The 18,055-nt window shown below is 41.6% G+C and overlaps 1 protein-coding gene across 2 annotated transcripts in view; it reads left to right on the forward strand.

Moving 5' to 3' along the window:
• Window positions 1–18,055, forward strand: part of PGM5 (phosphoglucomutase 5) — a 219,487-nt gene that overhangs the window by 147,375 nt on the left and 54,057 nt on the right. For both annotated transcript variants that reach the window (XM_086415428.1, XM_086415427.1), the window contains exons 8-9: window positions 10,172–10,307; window positions 13,799–13,982. In XM_086415428.1, coding sequence (XP_086271554.1) covers window positions 10,172–10,307; window positions 13,799–13,982 — 320 coding nt within the window. The remainder of the gene's footprint in view (window positions 1–10,171; window positions 10,308–13,798; window positions 13,983–18,055) is intronic.

The following is an 18,055-nucleotide window of genomic DNA, read 5'->3' on the forward strand; positions in this document are numbered from 1 at the left end:
CAGACGTTGGAGCCAAACTGCCCAGGTGTGAAGCTTTTCTTCACTTAGTGGCCATGTGACTTCATACAAATGACCTAACCTCAACCTCTTATCTGTAAAAAGAAGCTATCAAATTGTCCAAGTTAGATAATAGATGTGTTAAGTACTGAGTGAAGTGCTTGGTACCTTGCTGTTATTCTTCTAAAAATGGAATTTAACTTGCTGTGTCATTCTGCATCAAGAGTAAGTATATAGAGAAATTTCCCATCATTTCTGGCTCTAGGAAGTGTGTGTGCTTAGGTATGTGCTGTATATGCACATATTCTAAAAACCATCAGGAACCCCTTTAAGCGAGTGGCCTTCCTTATCAGATGGCCAACCATCCTGGTGTGCCTGGGATGGAGAAGGTTCCTGGTACGTTGTTCATTTCCTGCTAAAACAGGGAAAGTCCTAGGCACACCAGGATGGGTTGATTACCCCAAATTTTGCAAGGCTGTCAGTAGATTTTCAGGCAAAAAGGAGAAAAACCATGATATTAAAGCTGGCTCCAGTGAGAGGCCCCTACCTGACTAAGGCCAGGGGCATCCACTGAACTAGAGACCGATGGGCACTTTCCTTTAGTGCTAAATTTGAGCAAATAGAGGAAGAGGCCTACTTCACTGTCCCTCAGTAATCTGCTGCCAATATTGGACTATTTTGAGTAACCTTCTCTGAAAACAATGGTTCTCAACTCTGGCTGCCCATAAGAATTACTCAATGAATTTAAAATACTAATGCCTGGCTCCCATTGCCAAAAATTCTGGTTTTATTGGTCTGGGGTGGGGCCTGAGCGTTGGTATTTTTTAATAAGTTCTTTAGGAGCCTCCAATGAGCAGCCTGGGTTGAGAAACACTAACTTATTTCTAGCTTGGAGTTGGCAACAGGTGCACCATGATTTGTATTTTCCTGAATGACAAAGTCAGACTTTCCTGATCAGAGTCTCAACTGAGATGACTTGATCTGTTAGTAACGTGTGTGGTGTTTTATTGAGTTGATTTGCCCATGCTGGCATTTCCATTGGAGGAAAATTCCTTTAAGATTGAGTACTCTTCTTTCTTTTCCCCATTTATTTTGTGAGGGCGGTGTACTTACTGATATACTGCCTAGCTCAAAGTAATATGGTTTTAAAGCTTGAGAAAACTCAAGTCTAATTTGAGGGAATAGGGGAGTAGGGATGTTTCTGATGGGAAAAAAGTAAACCTGTCTTTGGAGTCAGTTTTTCCCCAGAGTTGTGGCCAGAGAGCCGAGCTGGTATCTTGGTGAAGATGGCTGGTTCTCTGTGCTGGTCAGAGTGAGTCTGAGTGGGCTTCAGGCTGTGTTAGCTTGGATAGGGGAAGGGCAGTTGAGTGGTACTTACAGGCTTTGGAAATATGAGTTAAAGCTTCTTGCAGTGTCCCGAACCAGGTGACAAACTCTGGCTGCACTACAAGCCAAGTATCCAGAGAAGCAAACTTCAAAATTTGTACTGTATTATTTAATTCTAGGGCTTCCCTGGTGGCTCAGATGGTAAAGAATCTGCATGTAATGCAGGAGACCTGGGTTTGATCCCTGGGTTGGGATTTTCCCTGGAAAAGGGAATGGCTACCCACTCTAGTATTCTTGCCTGGAGAATTCCATGGCTAGAAGATCCTGGCGGGTTACAGTCCATGGGGTCACAAAGAGTTGGACACAACTGATAAGGAGAAATGAGCTATTAAGACATGAGAAGACATCGAGGAAACTTAAATGCATATTACTCAGTAAAAGAAGCCAAACTAAAAAGGCCACATATTGTGTGAGTCCAATTATATGATAATCTGGAAAAGACAAAACTGTAAAGATAATAAAAGGCTTACTGGTTGCCCAGGGCTCCAAGGGAGGGAAGGATGAATAATCAGAACCCAGAGGACATTTAGGACAGTGAAACTTTACTGTATGATATTATAATGGTGGGTACATTTGTTAAAGCCCATAGAATGTACAACAGCAAGAATGAACCCTAATGTGAACTATGGACTCGAGGTGATACTGTGTCACCATCGTAGGCTCATCATTTGTAGCAAGTGTCACATTCTGGTGCGGGATGTTCATGATGGGGAGGTTGTGTTTGTGTGGAGACAGGGACTATTATGAGAACTAGTACTTTTCATTCAATTTTGCTATGAAGCTGAAACGGCTCTAAAAAATAAAATCTGTTTAAAAAATTTACTGGCAATAGTATGCTTATATAAATGTTAGTGTCAAAGAATTTTTTCTGGAATCTCATGTCCTAAAGATGGAACAGATGTGAATATATGAAATGAGGAAGTGAAAGAACTATTTTATTTGCTTTTTTTTTTTCCCCAAACAGCTGTTTGTAGAGTGTAGAGATTTTTGCCTGGGAACAAAGAGGGTGAAACAGCCTGGATGAATCCCTCTTCATGCCTGGTCAGCAATAGTAGAAATGCTCAGGGGCCTTTGGGGATGAATCTGAAACTTTGTTTTTGAAGGTGGGGTCTCCCTGTGAGGTGAACAAAACCCATCCCCTAAGCTCAGCTTCCCCCAAGGCCAGTGTTAACAGCTCAGCAGTGCACCACCCTCCCTGTCCTCATTTTCTGTCAAGTCCTACAGCCATCCATTTGCCATGAAGTGATGGGACTAGAGGCAGTGATCTTAGTTTTTTGAATGATGAGTTTTAAGCCAGCTTTTTCACTCTCCTCTTTCACCTTCATCAAGACTCTTTAGTTCCTCTCCACTGTCTGCCATTAGAGTGGTATCATCTGCATATCTGAGGTGGTTAATAAGCTGATTTTTTAACATTTATTAAACTTGGATAAACATCATTACACCCATTACATGTGTTCCCAAAGATTCTTATTCAATATTTTATATGCACAACAAGTTTTGGTGTAGATTTTCCATAATTTCCTATTCTTTAACAATTAGTATTAGGACTTCCCTGGTTAAGATTTCACTTTCCAATGCAGGGAGTGTGGGTTCCATCCCTGGTTGGAGAGCTAAGATCCCATATGCCTTGTGGCCAAAAAAGAAAAACATAAAACAGAAGCAATGTTGTAAAAAACTCAAAAAGACTAAAAAAATTTGTATTCATTTTTCAACTTTTACTCTTCTTTTAAAAAATATTTTTTGTTTGTTATTATTTATTCAACTTTCCCTCTTCTTTTAGCTGCTTTGGTGAATTTCCTTTTGACTAAAGGTTAAGAAATAGAATAGCTGGGTCCAAAGCTGGGCACTGTTTTAAGGCTATTGATCATTATTGTTGTTCATTCACGAAGTCATGTCCAACTCTTTGTGAACCTATGGACTGCAACATGCCAGGCTTCCCTGTCCTTCACCATCTCCTGGAGTTTGCTCAAACTCATGTCCATTGTGTCGGTGATGCATTCAATCATGTAATCTTCTGTCGCTTCCTTCTCCTCCTGCCCTCAGTCTTTCCCAGCATCAGTCTTTTCCAGTGAGTCAGCTCTTTGGGTGGCCAAAGTATTGGAGCTTCAGCTTTAGCATCAAACCTTCCAATGAATGTTCAGGGTTGATTTCCTTTAGGATTGACTAGTTTAATCTCCTTGCTGTCCAAGGAACTCTCAAGAGTCTTCTCTAGCACCACAATTCAAAAGCATCAGTTCTTTGACATTCAGCCTTCTTTATGGTTGAACTATCTCATCTGTACATGACTACAGGAGAAACCATAGCTTTGACTATATGGACTTTTGACAGAAAGTGATGTCTCTGCTTTTGAATACACTATATAGGTTAGTCATTGCTTTTCTTCCAAGGAACAAGCGTCTCTTAATTTCATGGCTGCAGTCACTGTCCACATTGATTTTGGAGCCCCCCAAAATAAAATCTGCCACTGTTTCCATTTTTATCCCATTTATTTTCCATGAAGTGATGGGACTGGATGCCATGATCATTACTGCCAAATGATCCTACCAAACTGTACATGTTTACACTGGTACTTTGCTAGTGCTAAGTGTTCCCCTGCCCCTGATGAACCCTTGCTGATTTGAGAGTCCCAAATGGGATTCCATTTTATGGACTTTTCTTTGACTGAGGTGAGATTGAACATTTGTTCAAATGTTTTTGACTATTAATATTTTTCTGTCTGACAGTTGCTCATGTGTGCAACAGTTTTCTGTTTGGGTCCCTCTTTTTTGGATCGACTTATAAAAACATTTTTAATATAAAGTTAAGTGGTCCTGTCATATATAATATGAGCATACCTTCCCTCCATTTTTCACTCTTTATAGTGGGGTCTTAGGAAATCATCTGATGCCTTTGTTTGACTGTTTAATTTATCTGTCACTGTTACAACATTATAGTTCACTTGCCTTGAAGTTATTAAAAGGAGAGCTGTTTCCCCAAAACCCCCTCTAATGTACTATGAGAGTTCAGTGGAAACGTGTGCAAGTAATTGCAAATCATCAGTGTTTCTATCCCCACCTCAAAGAGTTATGAAGAACATGGTTGATTTTACTTGATCGTTGACCCCTTGTGACTCTTGGCAGTGTTTAACTTGTAAGTGAGGATATCCAAGCCAATTCACAATTTATTATGTGGTTGGCTGCTAACAGTTGAGGTGAGTTTGTATGTTTTTTATATTTTTGATCATGCTAAAATAACTCTGTGTCTCTCTACCCTAAATTATGACATCCTATCAGATGTCAGACTCAACAGCATCTCATGGGTCTATCTCCAGGTAATGTAATCCAGCTGGAGATTCAGAATATGCAAAGCCCATGTTTTAGAACAAAAAGGTATTTCTCTCTAGCCAGTAAATGAAAGTGACTTTTTTCAGCTATAAAAGGACGAAGGATTTTGAAATTATCCCACTGGGCAGGGCTTCCTAGACTTGTTTTTCTGGCACTAGGCCATGGAGCTAACCCAGCATCCTCTGAATTTCTTCCATTTTGTAGCAGTGTGCACAGTTCCTTGGATGGGACTAGAGTCATTCCATGCTGTGATAATTGAAAGCCCAAAGTCTTCTCAGGCTAGAGGCAATGACGACCAGACATCTAAAAGTGTCACTAGCAGACCATTGATCGGTGTATGAAGGAGCCAAAGACTTGATCATTTCTCCTTTTAAGGATTTTCATTGCCCTCTCAAGGTTGTATATTTTCCTTTTTTGAGGAAAAACATTTAACATCGCAAAAGTAACAAGAACTATAAATGGTTCATAGCTTTGGTGAGAAGTTCTCAAAGATGTCTAGTTTAACGAAGGTATTATTTCAGCCTATCTTCAAAGTTTAAACAGCTCAGTGTCATTGGGTCTTCCTTTCTGGGTTATGTTTCATAACTCTGAAACCCAAGTATCCTTTCTCATTACTCTATTGAAGGAAGAAATGATCCACCCCATGGTCCTTGTCCCATTTCTTCTTGTTGTTGTTCAGTCGCTAAGTTATGTTCCACTCTTTGCAACCCCATGAACTGCAGCACTCCAGGCTTACTGTCCTTCACTATCTTCTTGAGTTTGCTCAAATTCATGTCCATTGAGTCAGTGATGCCATTCAACCATCTCATCCTCTATCACCCCTTTCTCCTCTTGCCCACAATCTTTCCCAGCATCAGGGTCTTTTCCAATGTGTTGGTCCATTGTATCAGGTGGCCAAAGTATTGGAGCTTCAGCTTTAGCATCAATCCTTCCATGAATATTCAGGATTGATTTCCTTTATGATTGACTAGTTTAATCTCCTTGATGTCCAAGGGACTCCTGAGAGTCTTCTCTAGTACCACAGTTTGAAAACACCAGTTCTTCAGCACTCAGTCTTCCTTATAATCCAGCTCTCAGCCTTCTTTATGGTCCAACTCTCACACATCCATATGTGACTATGGAAAAAATCATAGCTTTAACTATATTGACCTTTGTAGGCAAAGTGATGTCTCTGCATTTTAATACACTGTCTAGGTTTGCCATAGCTTTTCTTCCAAGGAGCAAGCATCTTTTTATTTCATGGCTGTATTCACTGTCTGTAGTGATTTTGAAGCCCAAGAATATGAAATCTGCCACCGTTTCCACTTTTTCCCCATCTATTTGCCATGAAGTGATGAAACTGGATGCCATGACCTTTGTTTCTTGAATGTTGAGTTTTAAGCCAGCTTTTGACTCTCCTCTTTCACCTTCATCAAGAGGATCTTTACTTCCTTTACTTCATTTTCTGCCATTAGAGTGGTATCAGCAGCATATCTGAAGTTGTTGATATTTCTCCTGGTAATCTTAATTCCAGCCTGTGAGTCATCCATACAGCATTTCACATGACATATTCTGCACAGAAGTTAAATAAGCAGGGTGACAATATACAGCCTTGCCATACTCCTTTCCCAGTTTTGAACTTGTTTGTTGTTCCATGTCCAGTTCTGACTGTTGCTTCTTGTCCTGCATACAGGTTTCTCAGGAAGCAGATAATGTGCTCTGGTATTCCCATCTCTTTAAGAATTTTCTCTACAGTTTGTTGTGATCCACACAGTCAAAGGCTTTAGAGTAGTCAGTGAAGCAAAAGTAGATTTTTTTTTTAATTCCCTTGCTTTTTTTATGATCCAGTATATGTTGACAATTTGATCTCTGGTACCTCTGCCTTTTCTAAATTGACCTTGTACACATGGAAACTCTTGACCCACATACTACTGAAGCCTAGCTCAAAGGATTTTGAATATAATCTTGCTAGCATGTGAAATGAGTGAGTTTGTACAGTAATTTGAACCTTCTTTGGCATTGTCTTTCTTTGGGACTGAAGTGAAAACTGACCTTGTCCAGTCCTGTGGCCACTGCTGAGTTTTCCAAATTTGCTGGCATAATGGGTGTAGTGCTTTAACAGCATTATCTTTTGGGATTTGAAAGAGCTCACCTGGAATTCCATCACCTCCACTAGCTTTGTTTGTAGTGATGCTTCCTAAGGCCCACTTGACTTCACACTCCAGAATGTCTGGCTCTAGGTGAGTGACCACACCATCATGGTTATCTAGGTCATTAAAAGCTTTTTTGTACAGTTCTTCTGTGTGTTCTTGCCACCTCTTCTTAATATCTTCCACTTCCGTTAGGCCCTTGCTGTTTTTGGCCTTTATTGTGCCTGTCATTGCATAAAATGTTCCCTTGGTATCTCCAGTTTTCTTAAAGAGATCTCTTGTCTTTCCCATTCTATTGTTTCCCTCTATTTCTTTGCATTGTTCATTTAAAAAAGGCTTTCTTATCTTTCCTTGCTATTCTCTGGAACTCTGCATTCAGTTGGGAATATCTTTCCCTTTCTCCTTTACCTTTCACTTCTCTTCTTTTCTCGGCTATTTGTAACGTCTCCTTAGACAACCGCTTTGCTTTCTTACGTTTCTTTTTCTTGGGGATGGTTTTGGTTACCACCTCCTGTATAGTGTTATGAACCTCGGTCCATAGTTCTTTCTTAAGACATTGCTGTTTGCTAAAGTCAGAGGATAAAAAGTATGTGAATAACTGAGAATACTCGGTCTCAAAGTGTGTATTGAATCAGCACCGTGTTGGTGCTTTATGTGAATTACCAATACGAACAACAACCACCACCACCACCACTTATGGTAACCCAGTCATTCACCTTAATACCTAGGCATAATCTAGTCACTTCCTCTTGATAGTAACCCATGGGGTAAGGGCTGTTCTTCCCCTGTGTTAGAGATGAGGCCAGCAAGTCACACAAAGGTCAGTGGCTGAGCCAGAATTTGAACTTCAGACAATCTGACTCCAGAGCCTTCCCTCTAAACTTGATTAAATTCATATGACAACCCCTCAAGATGGGCCATGGTGTCCCCATTTTACAAATGAGAACCCTAGACTCAGGTTAACAATTTTGCAGTAACTTCTCACACACCTGAGAAGTAGCAAAGTTTGATTTTAAACCCTGATTCCAAAACCCTCCTCATGCCTTTCCCGTTGAACCATCTTTCTTACACTACAACACATTCCTTTGTGTTTAGGACTTTATTCACTTCCAGAAGACCTTACAATTGGCCAATAGACAGATAGTTAAATGAGCCTGCAGCACATTCCTCTGGGTTCTTTTTGCACAAGAAGCTACGTGTTTAGCCGGCATGCTTCATTGTGTGAATGCCTCAATACAAGCTACCTCTGTAAATAGCTGTAGGAATAAGCTTCCCAGTTCCTTCCTGCCTCAGGACTTTGTACTGCTGTCCCTCAGCATGGAAGACTTTGTCCCGAGATCTCTGCAGGGCTGACTCTTCTCAGGTATCAGATCAGATGTCGTCACCCCTGTGGGGCTAACCCTGACTCCCTGTATTTGTTTCCTAAGGCTGCCACAAAAATTTACCCAAAACGGGGTGGCTTAGAACAACAGGAATTTATTTTCTTATCATTCTGGAGGCCAAGAGTCTCAAATCAAGGTTTTGGTAGAGCCATGCTTCCTCTGAAGGCTGGAGGGGAAAATCTTTTCTTGCCTCTTTCAGTTTCTAGTGGCTCCATCCATTCCTTGGTTTATAGCAGCATAACTCCACTCTCAATGAAAAATATGGTAAGACTTAAAATTAATAAAACTAAGATCATGGCATCTGGTCCCATCACTTTATGGCAAATAGATGGAGAAACAGTGGAAACAGTGAGAGACTTTATTTTGGGGGGCTCCAAAATCACTGCAGATGGTGACTGCAGCCATGAAATTAAAAGACGCTTGCTCCTTAGAAGAAAAGCTATGACCAACATAGACAGCATATTAAAAAGCAGAGACATTACTTTGCCAACAAAGGTCCACCTAGTCAAAGCTATGGTTTTTCCAGTAGTCCTGTATGGATGTGAGAGTTGGACTATAAAGAAAGCTGAGTGCCGAAGAATCGATGCTTTTGAACTGTGGTGCTGGAGAAGACTCTTGAGAGTCCCTTGGACTGCAAGGAGATCCAATCAGTCCATCCTGAAGGAAATCAGTCCTGAATATTTATTGGAAGGACTGATGCTGAAGCTGAAACTCCAGTACTTTAGCCACTTGATGCAAAGAACTGATTCCTTGGAAAACACCCTGATGCTGGGAAAGATTGAAGGCAGGAGGAGAAGGGGACAACAGAGAATGAGATGGTTGGATGGCATCACCGAATCAATGGACATGAGTTTGAGTAAACTCTGGGAGTTGATGATGGACAGGGAGGCCTGGTGGGCTACAGTCCATGGGGTCGCAAAGAGTTGGACATGATTGAGCGACTGAACTGAACTGAACTCCACTCCACTCTCTGCCTCAGTCTTCACATAAACTACTATTTTGTATTTCTCCCCAGTCTTTTTTTCTAAGAACACTTGTCATTGCATTTAGGGCCTACCTGGATAATCCAGGCTGATCTCATCTAAGCATCTAATTATATGGGCAGGACTGTTTTCCCAAACAAGCTTACCTTCACAGGTTCATGGCGGGCCACGGGGAGCAGTGGCATATCTTTGGCAGGGGGAACATAGGGTGCCATTCAACCTGCTCTAGGAAAGCCATGCTGCTCTAATAAAGCAGCCTTTGCTGATGTCATGCTCTGTGGCAGCATCACCCAGTTTAATTTTTTTCACTGTCCTTGTGCTTGTTTGATTCATCTTGTTCTTTTGTCTACTTTTCTGTTGCTTGTCCCTGCCTACTTGAACTCCAGCTTTATGAATAAAGAGCTGTCTTATTCACTGCTGGATCCCTATCACCTCACTCAATGCTTGGTGTAGTCTAAGGATCACCAAATATTTGCTGAATGAACAATACCATTAGTCAAATGTGACATCAGCTTGGCTCTCTGATCCTTTCAACAATTTCCAGGGTTTTCTTTTTTGATATTATTTATGTTATTTGATGCTGGGAGGGATTGGGGGCAGGAGGAGAAGGGGACGACAGAGGATGAGATGGCTGGATGGCATCACTGACTTGATGGATGTGAGTCTGAGTGAACTCCGGGAGTTGGTGATGGACAGGGAGGCCTGGCGTGCTGGGTTATTCATGGGGTCGCAAAGAGTTGGACACGACTGAGCGACTGAACTGAACTGAACTGATGTTATTTGAATTTCACTTGCGTATTTTTGGAAACACAAGTATATTATGGGATATATATTTAACACAATAGATAAATATCAATATATATGCTATCATTTCAATATAACACTCAAGTTCTAACTGTCTTAATAGTTCATTTAGCTTTAACTTTTCCCCCATGAGAAAATCTTCAGAATAATATTTCTTTCTCCCATAGGCTCTGATCACCTCCGGGAGAAAGATGGCCTCTGGGCTGTCTTGGTCTGGCTCTCCATTATTGCTGCCCGGAAGCAGAGTGTGGAGGAAATTGTCCGAGATCACTGGGCCAAATTTGGCCGCCACTACTATTGCAGGTGAGAAGGCTAAGGGTCTCCATATGGACCTTAGGAAATTCCTTTTAGAAAAGTTAAAAAAAAAAAGGCGGGGGCTAGAATCTTATGAAGGTAGCATCTGTCAGGGAGATCTGAGGAATGCAGAGGCTAGAGCCACATAACCCCTGAGAGGTGGTTGGGGGTGGTATCAAGGTAGTACCAAATTAGAGGATACAACTTTCCCTACCTCTGGTGACACCTGTCTGTAATCTTTTCATCAGTGCCTATACAGTGGGCAGCCATCCTGAGATGAAATTTGAACTGTAGAACCTTGAAAGGTCCTCTGGCAGCCATTAAAAGTTGCACAGTCAGACCAGGGGTTTTTCTTGTTGGTTTTCCACCCATACTTATCAAGGAAATGGGGGAAGAGACAGAAGCTGCCACAGGTCAGGGTGCTTGTTGTAATCCTCTCCCTACCATCCTTTGTCTTACCTCCCCACTAATGGGCCACATAGTGACTATTCGTGGGTTGGGAGTCTCAACTACCTTCCTGTTGTTGAAGTAAGCAAGGGGGGCAGTCTTTGGCTTGTGGCTGCCAGCTAGATATGTGTACCTAGAGATGCTATTCATGTATAAATAGTACCAAACCATGGTTTAGGAGGAGCAGTGATCTTAAAAGATGTTAACTGTAAGGCTGTGGAATTAGGGCAGATAATCTTTGCGTAGTCTCAGCAGCTCTCAGTGTATTAAAAACAGACACTGTACCTCATTTGCTTTGCTTATGAATAGTTAACTACTTGGAGGTTTGGTTGCATTTCAAGAGCTTAAGGGACAGAAAGAAAGCTTTAGACTTCCCTTATAAGGTGATTGTTTCTTCTCTTAAGAGGTCATTTACTTAGATAAACATCAGAGAATAAGAAGGCTTGCGATATTACTCATTAAAATCAAAGAGGCTGCAGTACTCTGGGAAATGGAGACAGCCTCACATTCTTGGTTCCTATCTAGTTAAGAAGGCTAAGGATGTGACAGCCTGCAAATCATCTCGAATTATTCATTGTATTATAAAATAAAAACTGTAAAGGCAGGTAGGAACTTGTTTTATTCACTAGTATTTCTAACAGCTGCCCCAAATCCTGATTCTTATGGGCTTTTTTGGCATACCAGAGGGGCCAGTTGGCACAGAAAATCCTTTTATTGTCTGAAGCTGTGCCATAAAATCCAACCTGATCAAATAAATTTTGATTGCCAACCTCTGGCTTAGTGAAAGCACTTTGAGTCAGGGATGTGTTCCTCATAATTTGTGGAATGATTATCTAGCTTTCTGCCAGCATTTTGAAGACATGGTGTTATGATAAGTGTATTTATGATACAGTTCATTTTTTTTGTGGCCAAGAGCTTACATGATAATTACTTTTTTCATAACAAATACCATATTAGAGAATATAATGCAGTGGAGATATAAATTCTTGTAGGGCGTTCAATTATGATTCAGGTTTCTGACCAAAGAGATCACAGAGATAAAGAAAAAGGGAGGAGGGAGTAGGTAAAATGAAAGCAAACACTTCCTCCAGCCTCCGGGAAAGGTAGGTCGCAATGCTTGTGAAGGAGAACTATTTATAGCCTGTTTTCTTAGTGGGCAGAAGACAATCAAATTTGGTTTAACTGGTACTGAGCCTGAAGAACCTAGATGATTTTCCCTGTATGAGTGGGCCTCAGAAAGAATTCTCGATTGTAAAATTTCTTTCCTTGAACATGCGTTGGTAGTGGTGATGGTCAGAAGGGCTTGTTTGGGGGAGTGAGGGGAAGTTGTGGCAGAACTTGCTCGTGTATGAAGATGAGTGTTGGGGCAGCTGGTCTGATGATCTCAGCCATGGCTGAGCGTGACCTGTCACATTTGTGTGTTTTTTCAACTTCTCAGACTCTTTCAGAGCCTCTCTATCTCCTCCTAGAGCCTCTTATCCCATCCTCGTGCCCTTTTCTGCTTGGCTGGGTCTTTACCTTCCCAACAAACTACTGATAAAGAGAATCTAGGCTTAGAGCACAAGCTGAGAAAGAATGCTCTGAGAGCATTCCCTGTTGTTTTGTTCTCAGGCTGGGAGGACACACCTTCTGTAGGAGGGAGAGAATAGAAGAAGGAGGGGATGTAGGTGCAGGGGACCCATTGTTAGACATGGTTATCAGTCCATGTTGGTCAATAACCTGATGTTTACTGAAGTCTCAAAAGATCTTGGGTGGAGAAAAACTGTCAACTATTCAGATCTTCCTTCTTTAGTTCACTCTGAGAACTCACCTTTCCTGTGTTAAAGAGGCCCCAAATTTGAGATCCCACCACTTGAGCACAGCTACCCCTCCTAGGGTTTCCTTCTTAAACAGACCTCCCTTAGTATGCCATTAGGACTTGGTCAAACCCATCTGACACTGGGAAAGACCCTATAGTTTCTTCATGATAGTGACTAAGAATAAAAGTAAGAGCTTTAAGCACCAGTGTCTGGCATTGTGCCAACTACTTGGTATGTATTATCCTATTTAAACCCAGCAACAACAAATGAGATAGGTGTTATTTTTAGTCTTTTTTCCCCCTCTAATCACCTCCAGCCCCATTGTTCTATGTGATGTTCTTGGCTAGAAGGACCTTTTTTTTTTTTTTTTTAAATGGAACAATTGTAATATATCTTCCAAGTTTCCAAGAGAATTTTATGGTACATTGAGTTCCCTTCCCCATCTCTCTTCCCTGCCTTGATTCCTCTCTCTCCTCCCTTTCTGCCTTCACCTCCTCCCATATTCATTCCAGTGCTTACAAAACCCACTACTTATCAGAAGCAACAGAGAGAACAAAACAGAGTAGATCTCTGCCCTCCTGGAGCTTACAGTTCTCATGAGCAAAGACAAGAAATAAGTAAATTAATATATAAACAAAGCAAATACAGATTGGGGTAACTACCAAAAGAAGATGTAAAGGATGATGAGCGATGGGGAGAGAGAGAGGGGAGGTGCCTTAGATGTCTTGTCAGAGAAAGTGTTTCTAGGGGTAACAGTAAATTTGAAAACTGAAGGAAGGAAATGCATCAGCTATTGGAATAGCCTGGAGAAGACTGTACCAGGGAGAGGAAGCAGCAAGAGCAAAGGCCCAGAGGGTGGAGCATCTTTGAGGACTGGAGAGGAGGCCTGTATGGCTGGAGCATAGTGAACAAGGGCCAGAGTGAGACATAGCCAAGTCAAGGAGGTGGGCATGTCGTATCCCACAGTACTTTATAGTTGGTGGTTAGTGTTTTAAATCTTAATCTCAAGATGATGGGCACTTTTGGAGGGATTCAAAGGAAAGAATGGCCATGATTTAATGTTTACAGGATGCTGCTGTTGCTGTGTGGGGAATGAGTGAGGGACCGGGGGAAGAGGTTGACCAGCTGTGGGTGCTTTTCTGTGCTGTTCTTCCACGGAAACAAAACCAGTGATTAGACAACTTGAGAGGCCCTCCTGGCTGCTGTTTCTCTGATTAGATTTGTCTTTAGCCTGTGTCCTGTCCCCCTCACCAGGTTTGACTATGAGGGATTAGAGCCCAAGACGACCTATTACATCATGAGGGACCTGGAAGCCTTGCTCACAGATAAGTCCTTCATCGGCCAGCAGTTTGCTGTGGGGAGCCATGTGTACAGTGTGGCGAAGACAGACAGCTTTGAATACGTGGACCCTGTGGATGGCACCGTGACCAAGAAACAGGTACTTGCTAGGACATTGCCAGAACAGGTTATCAAATGATGAGAGACCGGGGGAAATGCAAAATGTCCTATAACCGGAGAGGTCTTCAGGGACAGTCTACTGTGATCCCTTCATTTTATAAATGAGAGCCCTGTAGCCAGCGGAGAGGAAAGCCCTTGGTGAAGATTACCTACCTACTTAATGGCAGTGGGTGGATTAGAACACAGGGCCCTGGCTCTCTGTCCAGTCTTCTTTCCACCTGGTAACTGATAGGCCTCAACACCATGAATAGATGTAGACTCAACATTTCTTCCTGAAATACTTGCAGCCTGAGTCTCTCTATGTAGCGGCCATGATGGGTGACAGATTCAGAAAAGTTTCCAAGAACAACAGAAGGCTTTTCCTTGGGACCCGCAGGTGCAGGGATGGTTCACCTTTTATTACCTTATGTCTTTGAGGAATGAAGGGAGCTTAGCCAGATGGGTTTGTTGCTCCTGATAGGGGAAGAAAAAATTAGAAATTTTGCCCCACAAACCCAAAAAGAAGATCTATGGTTGAGAAGTATCATGAAAGATAAGTGGCAAAATCGACCACAATTTCTTCTGTGATCTCATCTCTGTGAATTGTGTAAGAGACATGGAAAGCAATTACAATTATTTTTCTTCTCGATTTTGGCAATGTTGGTCACTCTGGGAACATATTTTATCATTTATAGTCTGAATAAGACATTCTGGGTAATGTTAAGAAAAGTTCCATTATAAAATTCCCCAGTTCTTACCTTCTTATACATGCTTCATCAACTACAGACAACAAAATAAATCAGATGCTGTAGTTTGAGGGGACTAGATATAATGGTAGATATTGCTGTTTTTACTTTGACTGGTGTTTTATACCTAGTCCTTGTCCTAGGGTCCTCTGACTTGCTGATGTTCCAAAGCCTAGTGCCCTCCTGTTACTCTGTATTCTGAGAATACTCTGTTGTATTCTCAGTCTAGTCTGCTTTAGTTTTACAGTGATCTTTCATCTCTGTCAAAATGTCAGTCTTTCATTCTAGAAGGCCTTCCATAGCTGGACAAATTCATCACAGTCTTACTTTAGAAAGGTGTAGGATAGTGGAAAAACTAGTCATGAAGAAGTTTGAAGACCCAGAATTGAATTCTGCTCCCGCCACTTACTAGTTGGAAGAGTTGTTAGATTTCTTTGGTCTCTGGTTTCTTTCTCATCTGTAAAACATCTGTGTCACAGAGCTGTTTTAGAAATAGAATGAAATAACATATACAGAAACTCCTAGCCTTTACACAAGGAGTGCACCATGCATCTTTCATGGCTATGATTTGTTTTGCACAAGAATGCTTTCTTGTAGACGGGATGAATTCTCTCTAAAATAATACCAGTGAGTCCTGGAGATGTGAAGCCAGGAGCTCAGCACATCCTTGAACCTCCATGGCTCAGATAAAATTCTGTTCCAGTTTTGTACCATATTCTCACTTCTATTTCATACAGAGTCCTCAGAACAAACTTCCCTAATCTAAGACTCATTTTGTTGTTGTTGCATAGAACTCAAGAGTCGTAAAATACATGCTTTCTAAAGTATCCCTGAGAGGTTTTTTCTTCCCCGATGAGGCAGTCTTGAAAACCGTTCCTTGAAGGGGTTGTCTAGTCATTGGTAGGTTCTGAACTTGATCTCCTTATGCAAAGCTTGAGCTCATTTGTTTTGTTGTTAAATCTACTAACACTCTGCTTTGTTTCTTCCTCAGTGGCCTCAGCATTTGGGTGCTTTTTTTCTTGACTCCTCTTTAATCTTTCATATCAGGCTAATTCTTCAACTGGATCTCAAATGTGGCCTTTGATTTATTCCATGTCCCTCCCCTTCAACCCTGAATATTGGTTTCCATTTTTACTCTAGAATTTATTGATTTTTTTTCCGTATTCTTTCATCTGGGGTTCCCTAGTGGCTCAGACGGTAAAGCGTCTGCCTGCAATGCAGGAGACTTGGGTTCAATCCCTGGGTCAGGAAGATCCCCTGGAGAAGGAAATGGCAACCCACTCCAGTACTCGTGCCTGGAAAATCCCACTGATGGAGGAGCCTGGTGGGCTACAGTCCATGGGGTTGCAAAGAGTTGGACATGACTCAGTGACTTCACTTTCACTTTCATATGAGCTCAAAGGTGACCATAAATACTACCAGAACCTGCTCTTGGGAGTTTCTCTAGTAATGAAGGAAGGATGGTTGTTCATCTTCCCAGATTCTAGGACCCAAGTGATGCCTTCATCAGCTGGTGTCCCAGACTCACACTGGAGCTTTCTGCAGGTCTGGGTTGGACTCACTGGGGATTTGGGGAGATCAGTTTACACACAGGTTCATACCTGTTGTCAGCAAATCATAGATGGTTCTTTCACCACAGATGATCCTGTTGGCACACAGGGGAAATTCCTCCACAGGTGGGGCCATTGCTAAGCTTTCACTCCCAAGGCCTATGTCTGAGAATTCCTGGGATATCAGGATTATCAGCATTCACTTCTGGGGACAATTGAGGCTGGGGAAATTGAGGCATGGTTGCAAAATACACTGCTCCTGCTGCTGCTGCTAAATCACTTCAGTCGTGTCTGACTCTGTGCAACCCCATAGACGGCAGCCCACCAGGCTCCCCCATCCCTGGGACTCTACAGGCAAGAACACTGGAGTGGGTTGCCATTTCCTTCTCCAATGCATGAAAGTGAAAAGTGAAAGCCAAGTTGCTCAGTCGTGTCTGACTCTTTGCGACCCCATGGACTGCAGCCTACCAGGCTCCTCCATCCATAGGATTTTCCAGGCAAGAGTACTGGAGTTGGGTGCCATCGCCTTCTCCACTATCCATTCCTAAAAGACATATTTGAATTTAAGTAAACTGGTATTATTTTAAAATATCTATAAAATAAAATGCTTTGGTGCATTTATTCAGTAGATACTTTTTGTCAGTTCAGTCACTCAGTCATGTCCGACTCTTTGTGACCCCATGGACTGGAGCATTCCAGGTCTCCCTGTCCATCACCAACTCCCAGAGTTTACTCAAACTCATGTTCATTGAGTCAGTGATGCCATCCAACCATCTCATCCTCTGTCATCCCCTTCTCCTCCCGTCTTCAATCTTTCCCAGCATCAGGGTCTTTTCACGTGAGTCAGTTCTTTGCATCAGGTAGCCAAAGTATTGGAGTTTCAGCTTCAGCATCAATCCTTCCAATGAATATTCAGGACTGATTTCTTTTAGGATGGACTGGTTGGATCTCTTTGCAGTCCAAGGAACTCTCAAGAGTCTTCTCCAACACCACAGTTCAAAAGCATCAATTCTTCGGTGCTCAGCTCTCTTTATAGTCCAACTCTCACATCCATACATGACTACTGGAAAAACCATATTTCTTGAGAGCCTACCAAATGTATATAATTGGTTTTTCTCATGGTGCAGTTTTTTTACTGAAGTATAGTTGATTTGCAATGTTGTATTAATTTCCGCTATACAGCAAATTGATTCATTTATACACACATGTACATTCTTTTTTAAAATATTCTTTTCCATGATGATTTATCATAGGATACTGAATATAGTTCTTTGTGCTATACAGTAGGATCTTGTTATTATCCATTCTGTATATAATAGCTTACATCTCCTAAACCTAGTGGTGCAGTTTTTAAATATAATTTTATAACAGCTTCACTGAGATAAATAATTCACATAACGTGCAATTCACCCATTTAAAGTGTACAGTTCAGTGGTTTGTAGTAAATAGACTTGTGCAGTTGATGCCATGTGCTGGCTGGGTGATCTCAGTCAAGTTACTCAACTTCCCTGTGCCTTTCTGTCTTGTCTGTGGAAATAGGAATAGTAATTGTGGCTGCCTCATACAGCCATTGGGAGAATTCAATCAGATAATACATATAAAGTCCTAGTATATAATACACATTAATAAATGATTAACTTAAATAAGTTATATTAAAAGAACATCCTTGGGAAAGCAGATTTTGGCATTTAATGAACTATGCATGCGTGCTAAGTTGCTTCAGTAGTGTCCGACTCTTTGTGACCCTATGTAGCTTGCCAGGCTTCTCTGTCTGTGAT

This window comes from Bos grunniens, chromosome 8, assembly GCF_055505025.1.
Source record: "Bos grunniens cultivar Pamir isolate PY7600 chromosome 8, Bosgru_T2T1.0, whole genome shotgun sequence".
NCBI lineage: Eukaryota > Metazoa > Chordata > Mammalia > Artiodactyla > Bovidae > Bos > Bos grunniens.